A 15605-nucleotide genomic window follows, 5' to 3' on the forward strand; every position below is an offset into this window, starting at 1 on the left:
GAGAATGATACGGGTTTTAATAAATTGATTTAGTGTGTTGTGAGTGGAATTAAAGATCACACAGCTTTTATGGTAGTTTCAAATTGATTAATTTAGTTAAGTGACGGGTCCAATAATAACAATATTGGTAATATTGAGGGTTATAATTAAGTGAGTTCTAGAATATTGCCAAAAAGAAGAAAAAATACGAGTTTTATGAATTTTTTTTTTGTTCAACGTATATATTCATTATTGTGTTTAATATATAGCATACATTTCTAATGTATACATATATATACTACCTATGTTTGGAAACTATATGATTCTCTCTCTATATATATATACACATAGATCTATGGTGAACGCATCACCTCGGTTGGATCGCATGAAGGGTGAAATTTCTATGATTTTAATACAGTGTTCTTTCATTCTCACGAAAATGGTAATTCTTGTTGAACCTTTCATGGTTGTATTATTAGTCCGTTTAATTTGGGTGATGATCTTCTCGGACCATTAATTCATTAATGAAGCCGAAGCCCGATTACTTTTTATTTACGCCAGCTTAATTGTAAAAATGAGCCCAACTCAATTTGTCCCTCTCTTTCACTTCTTCTATGCATTCATCAAATTAACCCAATTAAATTAAAAGATCCAATAAATCAGGCCCAACAGTACTTCAATTTCATTTTTTATATATATGTGCCTGACATAAAGTGTTGAAAAAGTACTTTTAATGAATACTAGCTGAGATTATGTGTGTTGCACGTATAATCTCTTATTTAGCATCTAAACAGTAATATATTTGAAAAAAAAAATGATAACACTATTAATTGTTAATAATTGATTTTAATAAATATTTGCAAGTACGTATAAGAAAGTATACAAAAAAAATGAAACAAAAGTTAACATATGTACAATTAGGACCCTCAAAATTATATACGTACGATACTCATTATATATAACTAATCTGCTTGAGAAAGATAAGAATAACCAAAGACACATTGCTCTCATCTTACATAGCCCTACTAATTCTTTAAAAAAAATTCTAAATCATAAAGCTGATTGTTATTATGGCTAGCTACAATTATTATAGTTGCATATCATCCAAAAAGAGAGTTCATTATATGTCGTTCCTTCTTCAGAAGTGAAGAGGAATAATATTATTAGGAAAGTCTTTTTTAGAATTCAATTCTTGATTCTCTTGTATATTGTTATTCATTACTTTCCACTCAATTGCACTATAGACCTCAATGTCTTTTCGTAAGTAAACAAACAACATAATCAATAATGTAGTCAAATCAGTAAAATTAGAGAGAACACATTTGTACGCCTTTTTAACATTAGATTCTTCTTATTGTATTCTTCGCTCATTTCCACATTTACATTGATTGTGTCCTAAAGCTATTGACTAAGTCTCATACTTAAACCTAAATAATTTTATTTTTTACACTATGTATTTTAGACACACGATATCATTCTATTCTCATATCACATGTCAAATCTTAAGTATCTTACACCGGTCTATCCACCAAGATGAAATTATACAAATATTAAAATTAATATCAATTATTTTGCTCAACATGAGTTCCACAACAAGTGGTCCTTTTTGTCAAATTTATTTTCAACTTTTATCTTATGTCAAGCTTTTTTCCATCCTACAGTAAAAGAATAGTTTTTTTTTTTTTTCTTGCATTTTTAGTTTTCCTACTTTCATCTCTAAGACCTTTGTTATTACGCTTTAACCCAAATATTTATGACAAGAATCATCTAAAGAAACAACAATAATAACTTATGATGGATTCTGTTATATGTAAAAGATAAATTTCAATGGATGGATAGATCGCTATTTTTGCATATATAATGTTAAGTTTTTTAAAGATCTCTTGGGGTAATCTTCAAATTTGAGTTTCAGGGCATAAAAGCATCTATTGAATAGAAAACAACTCAAGCAAATCTAGCTACATGTACAACGTGGATTAATTAATTGTCATGACTTATCTTGATACTATTTCATGAAGTCGCAAAATAATGAACTAATGTTAGTCTACCTTAAAAAATTATGTGAATAAAAGTATAATATATAATTAAGAACATTTACTTTCCATATTGATAATATACACGACTGAGTATATTTATTAATCCTCACTATTAGGATTTCTCCAATCTTTCACCTTTCAATTGGATAAGAATCAAGCAAATTAGCTCAAACTATAGAAATTAATTATCAAAAACCTTGGGGGATATTCCAAAGTTTCAATCCATCTTAATAAACAATGAATTAATCTATCACTACAAGAAAAAATGGCTATTACTACATAGTTATAATGACACAAAATATTAGATGTCGTAATAAAATCTTTATTGTGACATCAACTATTTTATTATTGATTATTGTATATTTATTAATGTTTATTGCGACACTGAATCTTGTACGTCCTAATACTAATATTATTATGACATTATATAATGTTGTTAAACATTAGTTATAAGCTATTACATCACAACATATTATATGTTGTTATACCTATATAATTGTGACATGACAATATGTTGTTAAAATTAATTGCATAAAAGAATAATTTAATATTTTATTTTTAAAAGAATAGCTTATTCCGTTCATATTTTAGATTGATGTCACTGGGATATAGTTTTAGTAAAATAAAAGTGCATGTTTTAATATATAATATATAATAATTAATTTAATTTTTTACTCTAAAACCTAAAGCTTAACTAACGAAAATTATCCTTTTTCCTACCAAATCACAAGGCCGCCGCCCTCCCCATCGTATAATAGCACTATTTTTTAGATATTGGGAAAAGAAAATTCAAACAAAAATACATAGTATTTCCTTCTCCCGGTAAAAGCTTGGCGGCAACATATCTCTATCATGTATAGACGGTTATCAAAAATCAGAAATCAAAAAAGCCCTCATTCTTAAACTCATTATGCCTCAATCAGAATTTCAGCGGTTCAATTTGAAAGTCGTTGCCAATCTGAAGCCACCCGAAAGGTGAGGAACTTACACAATTAAATTTGTCTGCTCTATAAAAATTCTGATATATGAGTTCAATCAATTAGTTTTTGAATTGCTATCTTCTTCTTTGCAGCCATCAATTTTATCGTGTATTTAAAGGTACCGGTGAGGTAAGACTTTGATGAATTTTTACTCTTCTATTTCCCCCACGATTTTGAATTGTCCTTATTCTTCCTTTCAGCCATCAACTCCACCGTAAATTCGTAGGCTCTGGTGAGGTTAGTCTTTGATATACTTTTATTATTCTTATTCCTACAATTTGGATTGAACATCTGGTATTTCTAATTTGTTATTTTCAGTACCGTGGTTTTTTTGGGAGTTATGAACATCGAACGAATGTCGTCGACATTTTTATAGCTAGCTTGTCTTCTTAGTTTGGATAGATGTGTTTTTCATTCCACTCCAGAATATACGTTATATTTGATTGCTTGGGATGTTTGCTAATCTCCTAATTCTTGTGAGAAAAATGAATAGGGCAGGCTTAGCTACACATTTAAATTCAGTGAATTCTTGATCTGAAGAATAAGGTTGTGTATGGAGTTTCATTATTGATATGATGTTTTTCATAGAACTTTGTGCTAAGTGTGTATTCTTTAGTGTGTATTCTATCAATATATAAAATTCAGGTTTGTATTGTAGTATGTGCTAAGTGTGTATTCTATCAATATATTATCTATTTGGTTGTGCTCTTCTTTCTGGCATAGAGTCAAGCCCTTCCAATTTTATTGATTAAACATATTATCCCTTTGGTTGTGCTCTTCTTTATGGCATTGAGTCAAGCCCTTTCAATTTTATTGTTTAAACATATCGAGTCAAGCCCTTCTAATGGGGCTTAATAAAGTTTAATCAATGTTAAAGCCCGAGAATTGCAAGGAAAATCATTCAAGCATGGAAGTCAGAATGAGAAACTTTGCTTAAACAGATTACTTGCACTTGCAAGTATGACTACTAAAAATCGAAAGCTTAAACAGACTACTTTTAGCTTGTCAGATGAGCAAGTGCACCAGCCACATAGTAAGATTATGCATCACCACAATATATGTTATATGTTATGTTATTTATCTTATTAAATAATTATATATGGTTTTATCTTTTATCTACGACAACTAGAACTCAAGTGGGCAGACGAGTATCCAATGGGGCTGTACAAGAAATTCTCAAAGCTCTAATCTGCCAAGAATGATTTCATCATCAAACCAACATCTTCGGGTACTTATCCTTTTTCATTTACCTATACTTTAGTATATACCTCTATTGTAATATGTGATATGTTACTTTACTATGCGATGTGTGTTTAAATGAATTAGTAATATTTCTTTTCGAAATATTAGACTATTAGTACAATTAATCTTGTCCAGTTTAGTGTGGGGAGTGGGAATAGCAATTTTGAGTGGTTGATCATAATGGTGACGATGGTTGAATTCATGTTTTTGACTGCTCCAGTTAACTTTCTCTTACCTTACCTCTGGTTTTGATTCTACATATTCTACCTAAGTTGCTCAAATTTATAGAGCTGTTCCATTTCCCTTTTTTTTTTTTGCTTCTTTCAGATTTTATGGATTATTGGAGGTTATTATTATTTTAGTACAAGGAAATATGTAATGAAGGATAGTTAAATGAAGGGATATGTGATGTTCGACATGGTTATGAGTTTATAAATTTGTATACTACAGCTGATACATATGAAGTAAAATTGAATTCTGTCATATGAGTTTAAGCAAATATAATTTCAGTTCATTACTTCGATAGACTGAATTCTGTTTTTCATATAATTATACCTATAAATGTTAAATATTGCTTATTAAATGATAATTAAAGTAGTATTTGAAGTGGTGGGATTCTAAATAATGTAGATAGTTATAATTGTGTCAAATCATGAGAATTGACATATGATAGTTAGGTGATTTAATGTCTTTATCTGATTAACAAATACTTCAGCTGATATATATGAAGTGAAATTGGATTTTGTTCTGTCATATGAGTTTAAGCAAATAAAGATGTGAGTTGTGCAAAGAATCTCAGTTGACTAAATTTAGTTTCACATCAAACAAGGGAAATTAAGATATATGTGGGAAATTAAGATATATGCATGAGAGTATAAAAGCAAAAATGTTCTCAATATTTTCTCTTTTGTGCCTAGTTTCCACGGGAAAAGAAAATTGTTACATGTCCTTACTTTCTATATTTGTATATATTATATTAATATTTTGCAAAACATTTGTAGGTCGGAATTCATGTTGCTCTTAAAAGTGTATCTCATCAAGGAAAAATTGTGGCTAAAGGATGTGTCCATAGCACTAACCCAAATGCAGAAGTTGTAAGACAAGTATTAGGAGAGAATTGGTGTCAAGTACAAGTTAAAGTAGTACTTGAATCTGAAGAGCGATATATTCGACCTTATGGTTTTTGTCAAACACTTGGAGACGCACTTGGTGAAATGGGTGCATGGCCATGCGATTTGGTAAGTAATTTAATATTATTTCATAAGCCATTCCATTATAATACTTTTCAAACTTGGAATGATATGTATTTTCTTATATATAGGTGGCGCTCATTGGATGACAATGAAACGTCGTGTTCTTCAAGCGCAAGAAGTATCTACAAGAAAAGCTAGATGTTTCAAGGAAATTCATTTATATTTTAGCTAAATATTATAAGTAGGAGTATGTACTTACGAGACAATAGAGTAGATTTGGTATTTCTTGGTTATCAATCACTCTTATTAGGCACTTTGACTTTGAATTTTAAATATTTCATTTGTCAAAAGTAATATATTTATTCATTTGTTATATATGTTTAAATTATTTTTATTTCGCAAAATTTATAGCATTGAATTCATTTGAAGCTAATAAATCAAATAATGTGAATTTCTTAAAGTTACATTCTACAGTGTCATAATAAATAACATCAAGTGTTGTAACAAAGTATGTTTGTAGACAATAAAAAATGTTGTATTAGTTATTTTTCGTGACATTAGTAAGTGTTGTATTATATTTTTTAAAATCTGTAAATAATTAAGCTATTTGGACATTATTAAGTGTCACCATAGCTAATTAACCCTGTAGCTACACTATTACACGCGACACTAAAAATCAATGTGGAGAAAAGTTAGATGTTGCAATAAACTATTTATTGAGACATTTTTAGGTGTCTTTTAAAGCTATTTTTTTTGTAGTGTATGTTTCAATTCTAGAGTGCGTTCTCTTTGGTTGTAAATTTTTTATGGGAAAATGAGGGATAAACAAAATTTCACCATTTAAATCAATCTTTTCTTTTCCCTCATTTCCTACAAAATAGAATTTGACCTTTACATCTGAATTTTTTTTGAATGATATTCAAGATTCTTCATTTTCACTACAAAGGAGGGATAATATTATCCCTCCATTTTTAGTGTGATAATATAATCTCTTCTTTGTAGTGAAAATGAGGAATGAGTAAGGGTCAAATTCTATTTTGTAGGAAATGAGGGAAAAGAAAGGAATGATTTAAAGGGTTAAATTTTGTTTATCCCTCCTTCTCCCATGATAAATTTACAAAAAGAACGCACCCTTAGAAGTAGAACTATGCATTAATGTCTTCTTTCCAACCATTGTCATGAATATTTTTATGAATTGTCTTATTCCTAACAAATGTTATGCATATATTCCTGTAACTTGGCGAAGCTATAAGGTAGCAAGGGTCTCCTGAACGTAAAATTTAGAAAACTCCTACTTATTCATACTCACTAAATCCATTACACATATGTAATAAATCTTCAAAACGAATCATCCAACAGCTTATAATTATTCAGAAATACTTAAGTGTGAAGGCTAAAAATGAATGTATAACTCCACACAAAAGATTTTCTCAAACCAATGAATTAATTTAGAAAATTGAAAGTTAAAAAAATATTAATGAACTTGAGATTGGACCAAAATACATGATTACATTAGAAATGTACAATATTAGTTAAAGCCATCATCGATTGAGTTTTGAGTATATCATAATAGTAATCCATATATACTTATTTTTTAGTTCATCTCATAGGCATCAGAATGAGTTGAAATATTTTGATATAACTTAAGGTTATTCCCAATATTCAATGAAATCATTAAGCTAAATAAAGTTTGTGAAATTAAGCTTTATCTAAATTTAATTACTTAATTTAGTGAAACAAATATTAACAAAGTGAAATATACAAATCGTACACATTTTCATATATCTTAATGGTAGTTAGTAGATTGGATGACATGTCGATGTCAATCCTTTGTTCTTAATGTATAAAAGATAAATGTTATTTTTTTATAATAAGACGTTAGCTTATTCCCAACATAAATTGGGAAAAAAAATATCCAGAACACAATAAAATAATATTGACATAGTTAACTGAAATAAAAAAATTAATCCAAATTCTAAAAGAATTTTAAATACAAATTTGACCCATTTCATATTTTTAGAATAATTGGACACTGCAAGTGGTCATAACATCTATTATCTATAGTATATAAATTAAAATATGATATTAAAACAATATCAAAGTGCTAATATTCAAGATCCAATTCATTATATATATATATATATATATATATATATATATATATATATATATATATATATAGGGTTAGGTTCAATGAAAAAGGCCTAAATGTAAGAAAGAATAGAGAAGTAATCTCATCCGTTGATCTTATCTAATCTAACGGACATGATTTGTTCACGCCATGTTCAACGGATTTTTTCGTTGAACATTCGTGAACATATACAATATTTTTGGGGGTTCTGGGTTTCGACCCCCCATATGTTCAACGAAAAAATCCGTTGAACATGGCGTGAACAAATCATGTCCGTTAGATTAGATAAGATCAACGGATGAGATTACTTCTCTCTTCTTTCTTACATTTAGGCCTTCTTCATTGAACCTTGGCCTATATATATATATATATATATATATATATATATATATATATATATATATATAGGGGAAGGCTAAAATAAGAACGCTTCTTAAAATATAAATTAGGAACCATTTTCAGCCCTTAGATCATCAAGATCTACGGTTGATTCATCACCTTGTTGGATAAATTCATGGTCCTGAGTTCGAATCCCAAAGGTAGCAAAAAATTATTTTTCGCAATTCATGCCTTTATACAGTTTATTCATGCGTGTTATACATAAAATTCATGCATTTTTGCTGGTTCGTAATTCTTAAAATAAGGGTGGTTTATTGAATAACCGCCCCCTATATATATATACCGTATTATTTTATCTGAGTTTGGAATGATATTATGATGATAATTAGCTTACTTTTGTTAACTTATTCAAATCTTTATTTTGATGGGTAAATTATATTTTCTTTTTGTGTACTAATTTAATGTGATCTATATTCGACACTTTTAATATATATTAATGTATAACATACAAATAATATCTAATACTCCCTTCGTCCGCGATATCGTTTCCACATTTTCCATTTCGGTCCGTCCACGATATCGTTTCCACTTCTATTTATAGAAGTAGGGTCCACAAACTTCCACTTTACAACAATAGTGGGACCCAAACTCCACTCACTACAATATTCACTACTATCTACTATTATCCATTATTTTTCTTAAAATTCACGCTGTCCACAATATGGATACGATATCGCGGATGGAGGGAGTAGATGATAGATAAAATTTTAGCAAGAAATTAAAAGAATTAGAACTTAAATTAAAACCGTAGAAAATCAGTATAAAATAATTCAAGTATTCATTAATACTTAGTCAAATTTGCAAAGTACTTAGATCAATCATTTTAAATGACAGTTATCCTTTATACATTGATGCATGTGCAACTTTTATATATTTATGTAATTAAAATTTCTCTGTGATTTAATTTTACTAATATTATTTCCACGAACGGATAACAATACTATTATGTTATATTATTATATTACCAACTTATATGACAATTGTCCTTTATACATTGATGGAGGATGAACAGAGTTATCATTTATATATAAATAGTGGGTGATTTGAAAGAGCGGAAATGTTATTTGGACACCGAGTGTCCTGAACACTCGGTCAAAACGGGGCGATTCTCATTGACCCATAATTAGCCGGTTTTAGAGATAATTGTTTATTTACTAAAATATCCCTCAGTTTTTATTGTTTTGTATTTTTGTTTTTTTAATTTCCAAAATTTATGCTTTTCGGTTACCTTATGTATTGTTTTTTTGTTTCCTTATTTTTCGGTTTTTTTATTTTCAAAAATTATATAAATCATATTCGAAGTTTATTTCTGGAATTCTTTTGATTATTTGTTTCTTGTTAAAATAATCCTATATTTGTTTCCAGCTTTTTTTCCCGAAATTAATATTATTTATTTGTATTGATGATTAAATTATTTATTTATATTCAAAAATTATGTTTTATTTATTTGTTTCCACATATTATTTTTTTATTGTTTCGAAAATATTTTTTTCTGAAATTTTGTATTTTTATATTCGAAAATCATGTTAGTTTTTTCCGGAGATTTATTTTTCTATATTTTTTTCAAAAATTATGTTATTTTTATTTGTTTCCACTAATTTGGATATTCTTCTAAAAATAATCCTAGATTTGTTTCCACTAATTTAGAGATTCTCCTAAAATAATCCTAGATTTGTTTCCACTAATTTAGAGATTTTCATTCTCCAAAAAATAATCATAGATTTGATTCCACTAATTTAGAGATTCTCTTAAATTAATCCTAGATTTATTTCCACATTTATTTTATTTTTCGATTATTATTTTTTATTTTGCGAATTTTATGTTAATTTTATTTGTTTCTACTAATTTAGAGATTCCCTTCAAAATAATCCTAGATTTGTTTCATTTATATATTTTTTTCCAATATTAAAAAAAACATTTTGAAGATGATTTTATTTAAATAATAAACCGAAATACAAGAAAAAGGTGATTGGGGGAAATAATCCTATATTTGTTTTCATTTATATACATTTTTCCGATATTAAAAAAAATATTTCGAAGATGATTTGAAAAAAAAAAACTAAAATACAAGAAAAAAGGTGCTTGGGGGAATTGAACCTGAGACCTCAATAATATGTGAGTAATACTTTCACACCTTGTCTGGTAGTGACAATTACAACATTAATGAAGCATTAGAAATAAAAATAAAATGAATCATACGATGGGACATCGATTGAAAAAATAAATAACATATATTTGGATTAAAAGTATTATAATAATGCAGTTAACGCGATATAATAATAAGAAATAAAGTTTAATAATTAATTGAAATAAATTAGTGAAGTTGAAAAAAAAATTGTGAATACGATGAGATATTGCTTGGAAAACTATATAACATATACTTGTAGACAATGTATGGAGTATAATATAGAATTGAAGTCGATTTGATAATAAGAAAATGAACTACTATAATGTAAATAATGAAGTTGAAATAATTATACTCAATGAACTAAAGTTGAATTAATTAATTCAATTAAAATAGTGAAGTTGTAAAAAAATATGAATCATATGATGGGACATTGATCGAAAAACTAAATAACATATACTTTATTAAAAAGCGATATAATAATAAGAAAATGAAGTACTATAGTGCGAGTAATGAAAAAAAAATGAAACATACGCAGAGATTTTGGTAGGAAAACTATATAACATATACTTTATTTGAATATATTATAATAAAGAATTGTAATCGATATGATGATAACAAAATGAACCACTATTGTGTGAGTAACGAAGTCGAAATAATTATACTCAATGAAATAAAGTTTAAGTAATTAGTTGAAATTAATTAGTGAAGTTGTAATAAAATACGAATCATATGATGGACATCGATCGAAAAACTAAATAACATATACTTTATTAAAAAGCGATATAATAATAAGAAAATGAACTACTATAGTGTGAGTAATGAAAAAAAAATTCAAGTGAATCATACGATGGAATTTTGTTCAAAAAACTATATAACATATACTTTATTTGAATATATTATAATAAAGTATTATAATCGATATGATGATAAGTTGATAACAAAATGAACCACTATTGTGTGAGTAAGTTTAATTTAATAAACTTATTCAAAAAATTTAAATTTAAGTAAAAAATAAAAAGATTACTTAATTATTTACAAGTATTAATATTACTTACTTATTAGTGGAAAAAAATCTTAATCGAAAAAATTAAAATAAAATTTCCAAGGAAAAATAATATGTGAGGAATAAAAATAAAATTTCCAAGAAAAAAATCAACTAATTTTCGAAACTAAAAAACAGAAAAATGAGGAAACAAAAAAGAAAAAAAGAAAAATAAGGAAACAACCGAAAATACAAACAATAAATTGAGTATATTTATCAAATGATAATTTAGTAAAAACACAACACAACTAAAAACCAGCCCATTACCAACCAATGCAAAAAACCGGGTTTTGGAGGGGTGTCCAGCACACTAGGTGTTCATTTATCACTGCCCTTGAAAGAGTTCAAACTTATTTAAAATTTTCATAGGAACGAGATTCTTGTATGTTTGTGGTTAGGATAATATTAGTAATATGATATTACATTGTTGCCCTTAAACTAGAGTTAAAAATAAGGACAAAATAGGCAAATTAAATTTTATAAAATAAGGCACTAATAGGTATAGATTACCGTTGAAAAAGTGGAATAATGAATTATTGAATAAAGAAGAAGACAAGAAGACAAGGTGCGTAGAAACCAAAACAAGTGGAATTAATTAATTAACATAATGCGCTTTCTCATAAGCAAAAATATTTTCACACTTTTCCCCACCAACGAAAGTAAAACCCCTCCCTCTTTCCTCACAGGACTCTCCAAGAACTAATTTCTTTGTTCCAGAATCCAAATTCTTCGCAATCTCCATTGATGAATTTGTATTCACCACAACGAGCTCCTTATCCTTATTCCTCTCTCTATATACTCTCACCAATAGTAAATCTATTTTGCCAAAGAAATTCGAGTTTGGAATTGTTGTGATGGCGGAAGCAGTGGTGTCGACTGCTCTGGAAACCTTGCGCGATTTGTTGCTGGAAGAAGTAAAGTTTTTGTATGGTGTGGGCGATGAAGTGAAGGAGCTCGAGATCCAGCTCAAAGAGATGAAGTGTCTTCTCAAAGATGCCGACAGAAGACGACATGAAAGCGAAATCATTTTGAATTGGATCTGGGAGATCAAAGATCTTGTGTATAGAGCCGAAGCTGCCATTGAAAGACACGCAGCATATCAAGTGTCTTCGAGGAGAAGACGAGGACGAGGCCTCACACAGCTCATCCGCAGATGCAGTTGTAGTTTGGAAGAATGCTACTCGATCCACCAACTAGGCTCGGAGATTTCACCAATCAAATCCCGTCTTGAAAGGATAAACAAGGAAATGTTAGAAAGTGGCATAAAGAAGAACATCATCAACAATCAAGATGAAGGGGCCAACAACAGGGCAAGGAAGAGCTTCCCCGAATTCGAGATCGGAGATTGTTTTGTGGGGATGGAGAATGAGCTGAAGCAGATTGGTAATCTCCTAAGGCAAGAGAATGAGGATCGAGTAATTTCAGTGTGGGGAATGGGGGGATCAGGCAAGACCACCATTGCCAAAAAGCTCTACGACGAGACCAAGGCCAGCTTTGATCTTTCCGCATGGGTTTGCATTAGTCAGCAATGTCAGAATTTTCGATCAGTTTGGGAGGATGTTCTGAAGCAGCTACTGCCACAAACGAGGAAAGGTGTGAGCGATGATGGGCCACAAATAAGAGAGGACGTTGTTCCAAATCTGAGCGAGTGGGAGTTGAAGGAGCGATTATGCAAGATACAAAGAGAGAAGCGTTGCCTCATTGTTGTGGACGATCTTTGGAAAGTTGCTGATTGGAATGAGTTGAAGCATCCCTTCCTTGTCCAGAATTTGCAAAGCAAAATCTTGATCACCACACGCGAAGAGGAAGTCGCAGAGATTGGATGCCCAGTAAAAGTTGGGCTTCTAAAAGAGGAAGATGCTTTGGAACTACTCAAGATGAAAGCCTTTCCAGATGCCAACATTCCAGGTCAGATAGTTGAATTTGACTTCAAGTCTACAAATTAATATTCTTGAATCATTGATTCCAAATTAGATGAGAGGGTCTAACTAAGTTATAAAGCTGTGTAGTACTATTCAATTAATTGTCATTTGTTCTTTCAATACAGAATTTGCATTGGAAGAAGATTTTGAGAAAATTGGGAAAGAAATGGTGCGGAAATGTGGGTATTTGCCGTTAACAATTTCTTTACTAGGAGGGATCTTGAGAAAGAAAAATTCAATGAAGGAGTGGGAGTTAGTAAATAAGGATATCAAAAAACACATATATAGAGATGAAAGTGAGATTGATGGAGTGCTGAATTTAAGCTATGAAAGTCTACCATATTATTTGAAGCCTTGCTTTCTATATATGGGTATATTTCAAGAGGACGAAGATATACATGTTTGGAATTTATATAGGATGTGGATAGCACAAGGCATGATTTCATATCAGAATATTGGAGATAAGGACAAAACTTTAATGGAAATTGCCGAGCTCTACTTGGGTGAGTTGGCCTCCAGGTCCATCGTCCAAGTTGAAATTAATTACGACGATGGTGTCACACCTACCAGAAAATATAGGATCTGCAAACTTCATGATGTAGTAAGAGAACTATGTTTGAAACTGGGGAGAAGTGAGGATTTTGGTGTGCAGAGTTTGGAGTATCAAATTGGGAAGCTACAGCAAGATTCCTCGCACAGGAAAATACGGCATTTGGCTATACATTTCAGGAAAGAAGTTCAAGTGGAACCTGACGAGCTTACAGTTACTTGGGGAGAAGATACTGGCGAACATTTAAGGTCTCTTCAAATGTTCAATCACATAAAGTCGGATGTTGTTGTTGAGTTTCCCCCGCAAGGTATCATTAATTTTCAGAAATTCAAATTGTTGAGAAATCTAGGTATGGTGGGATTCAAATTTGAAGGAAGAAAGTTATCGAAAGGAATCACTAGTCTTGTTCACCTTAGACGTTTGTGTTTAGAAGAATGTGAATTTGATAAGCTACCATTGTCCATAAGGAATCTGGTATACATGGATACCCTTGATTTAAGTGGTTCATGGGATGTTGGAGTTCCAAATATTTTTAAGGAGATGCTACGTTTAAAACACTTGTTTCTTCCCGATTATCATGTGGGAAATATTAGAAGTTATCAATTGACATTGGACGAGGGAGTGGTTGAGTTGGAGACCCTATTGGAGGTGGATAGTAGAGTGCATAAATTAAAATGTATGAACAGAATGAAGAATCTACAGAGTTTCTCAACCAAAATACATGACAATGAAAGCTTGTCAGCCATGATCGATGCCATTGCTATCATGGACAAGTTAATATATTGTAGGGTTGAAATCAAACGGGGTTGCGAGTTAGGAACAAATGAGGAAGTGTTGAACAAGACATTCACATGTCCAAATCTTCATGAATTGGGGATTGAAGTTAAATTAGGGAATGTGCTATCTGAGTGTCGGAGTGACTTCATCAGCTCAAAACTTACGAGTTTGGATCTGTCCAAATGTGAGATTGAGGATGATCCAATGGGGATACTGGGGACGCTTCCTTGCTTGACAGCGTTGTATTTATACTGGAAATCATTTCTCGGGGAGGAGATGACGTGTCCATCAAACAGTTTTCCTCGCCTCAAGATGCTCTCTGTATTTCAATTACCAAAGTTGAGGGAGTTGAGAGTGGAGGCGGGAGCCATGCCCCTTCTCTCTCAATTAAGAATCGCCTATTGTGAAAGTCTGGAGATGCTTCCAGATGGATTGAGTGGCATTTCTACTCTTCGGGTACTGGAGATTTATGGAATGCCGGAATTGGGGAACAAGGTATCGACATCAGGAGAGGATTTCCACAAAGTCAGCCATGTCCCTTCAATTATCATCCAAGATGATTTCTAGTCTAGTCTCCACCCGGGTAATGCTTGCACCAATCTCATTGTCAATTCGCAATTTTGTTGCTTCAATCGTTATTTTTCTCTGAAAGATAGGTATCTCGATAATGACGATAAGGTTTTAATTATAAAGCTCGACCCATTCTAAACTTCTATCGTCTTTGTTTTGGTTGCAGGGTACTTTTCTTCGGCCGCCTTCGAGCTACAGTCTTGTTGTTCCATGTCCCAAGTTTGCAGTCTTTTCTCTGCTTCTTATCTCGCTAATCACTTGTTTTTTTTTTTTTAAATAAATGTGTATATTTCTTTTCTTGTATTATTAATCTGGTTGATTCTGGACAATTTATTCTAGACTTGCTTAGTTCCATATGGAGTTGTTTTGGTAAGATTTATGATCAGCCCCATGAGCATTTGTTTATAATTTCTGGAGATTTAAGCTTTATTTCTGTTCTTGAATTGTGATTTTTGTTCCTTGGTTGTGTAGAATCCAATAAATTGAAAACTGGGTTGCTTAATATGAATATACCATGGACCATGGATTTGAATTGATGGATTTAAATTACGATTGGTATACGTAATTCTTAGCTCAAAATTCTATTGCAGCAGATGGTTTACCGTTGATTAAGCAAAAAAGTTTGGCTTAGGTTAATGATGTTGGAGGAAATGAAG

At 30.5% G+C, this 15605-nt stretch overlaps 1 protein-coding gene across 1 annotated transcript; it reads left to right on the forward strand.

The window, feature by feature from the left end:
* Positions 1 to 11764: 11764 nt before the first annotated feature.
* LOC130994801 (probable disease resistance protein At1g58602) lies at positions 11765 to 15378 on the forward strand. Its single transcript, XM_057919865.1, has 3 exons — positions 11765 to 13038; positions 13178 to 14962; positions 15116 to 15378. Exons 1-2 carry the CDS (start codon positions 11985 to 11987, stop codon positions 14944 to 14946), a joined length of 2823 nt encoding a protein of 940 aa, XP_057775848.1. The 5' UTR covers positions 11765 to 11984; the 3' UTR covers positions 14947 to 14962; positions 15116 to 15378.
* Positions 15379 to 15605: the final 227 nt, after the last annotated feature.

This window comes from Salvia miltiorrhiza, chromosome 7, assembly GCF_028751815.1.
Source record: "Salvia miltiorrhiza cultivar Shanhuang (shh) chromosome 7, IMPLAD_Smil_shh, whole genome shotgun sequence".
Taxonomy (NCBI): Eukaryota; Viridiplantae; Streptophyta; class Magnoliopsida; order Lamiales; family Lamiaceae; genus Salvia; species Salvia miltiorrhiza.

Bases quoted from the DNA above. Each gene is read 5' to 3' on its own strand.
- LOC130994801 (XM_057919865.1), top strand. From the start codon at position 11,985: ATGGCGGAAGCAGTGGTGTCGACTGCTCTGGAAACCTTGCGCGATTTG. The intron at 13,039-13,177 runs GTCAGATAGTTG...CTTTCAATACAG, and splicing joins TCCAGATGCCAACATTCCAG to AATTTGCATTGGAAGAAGAT.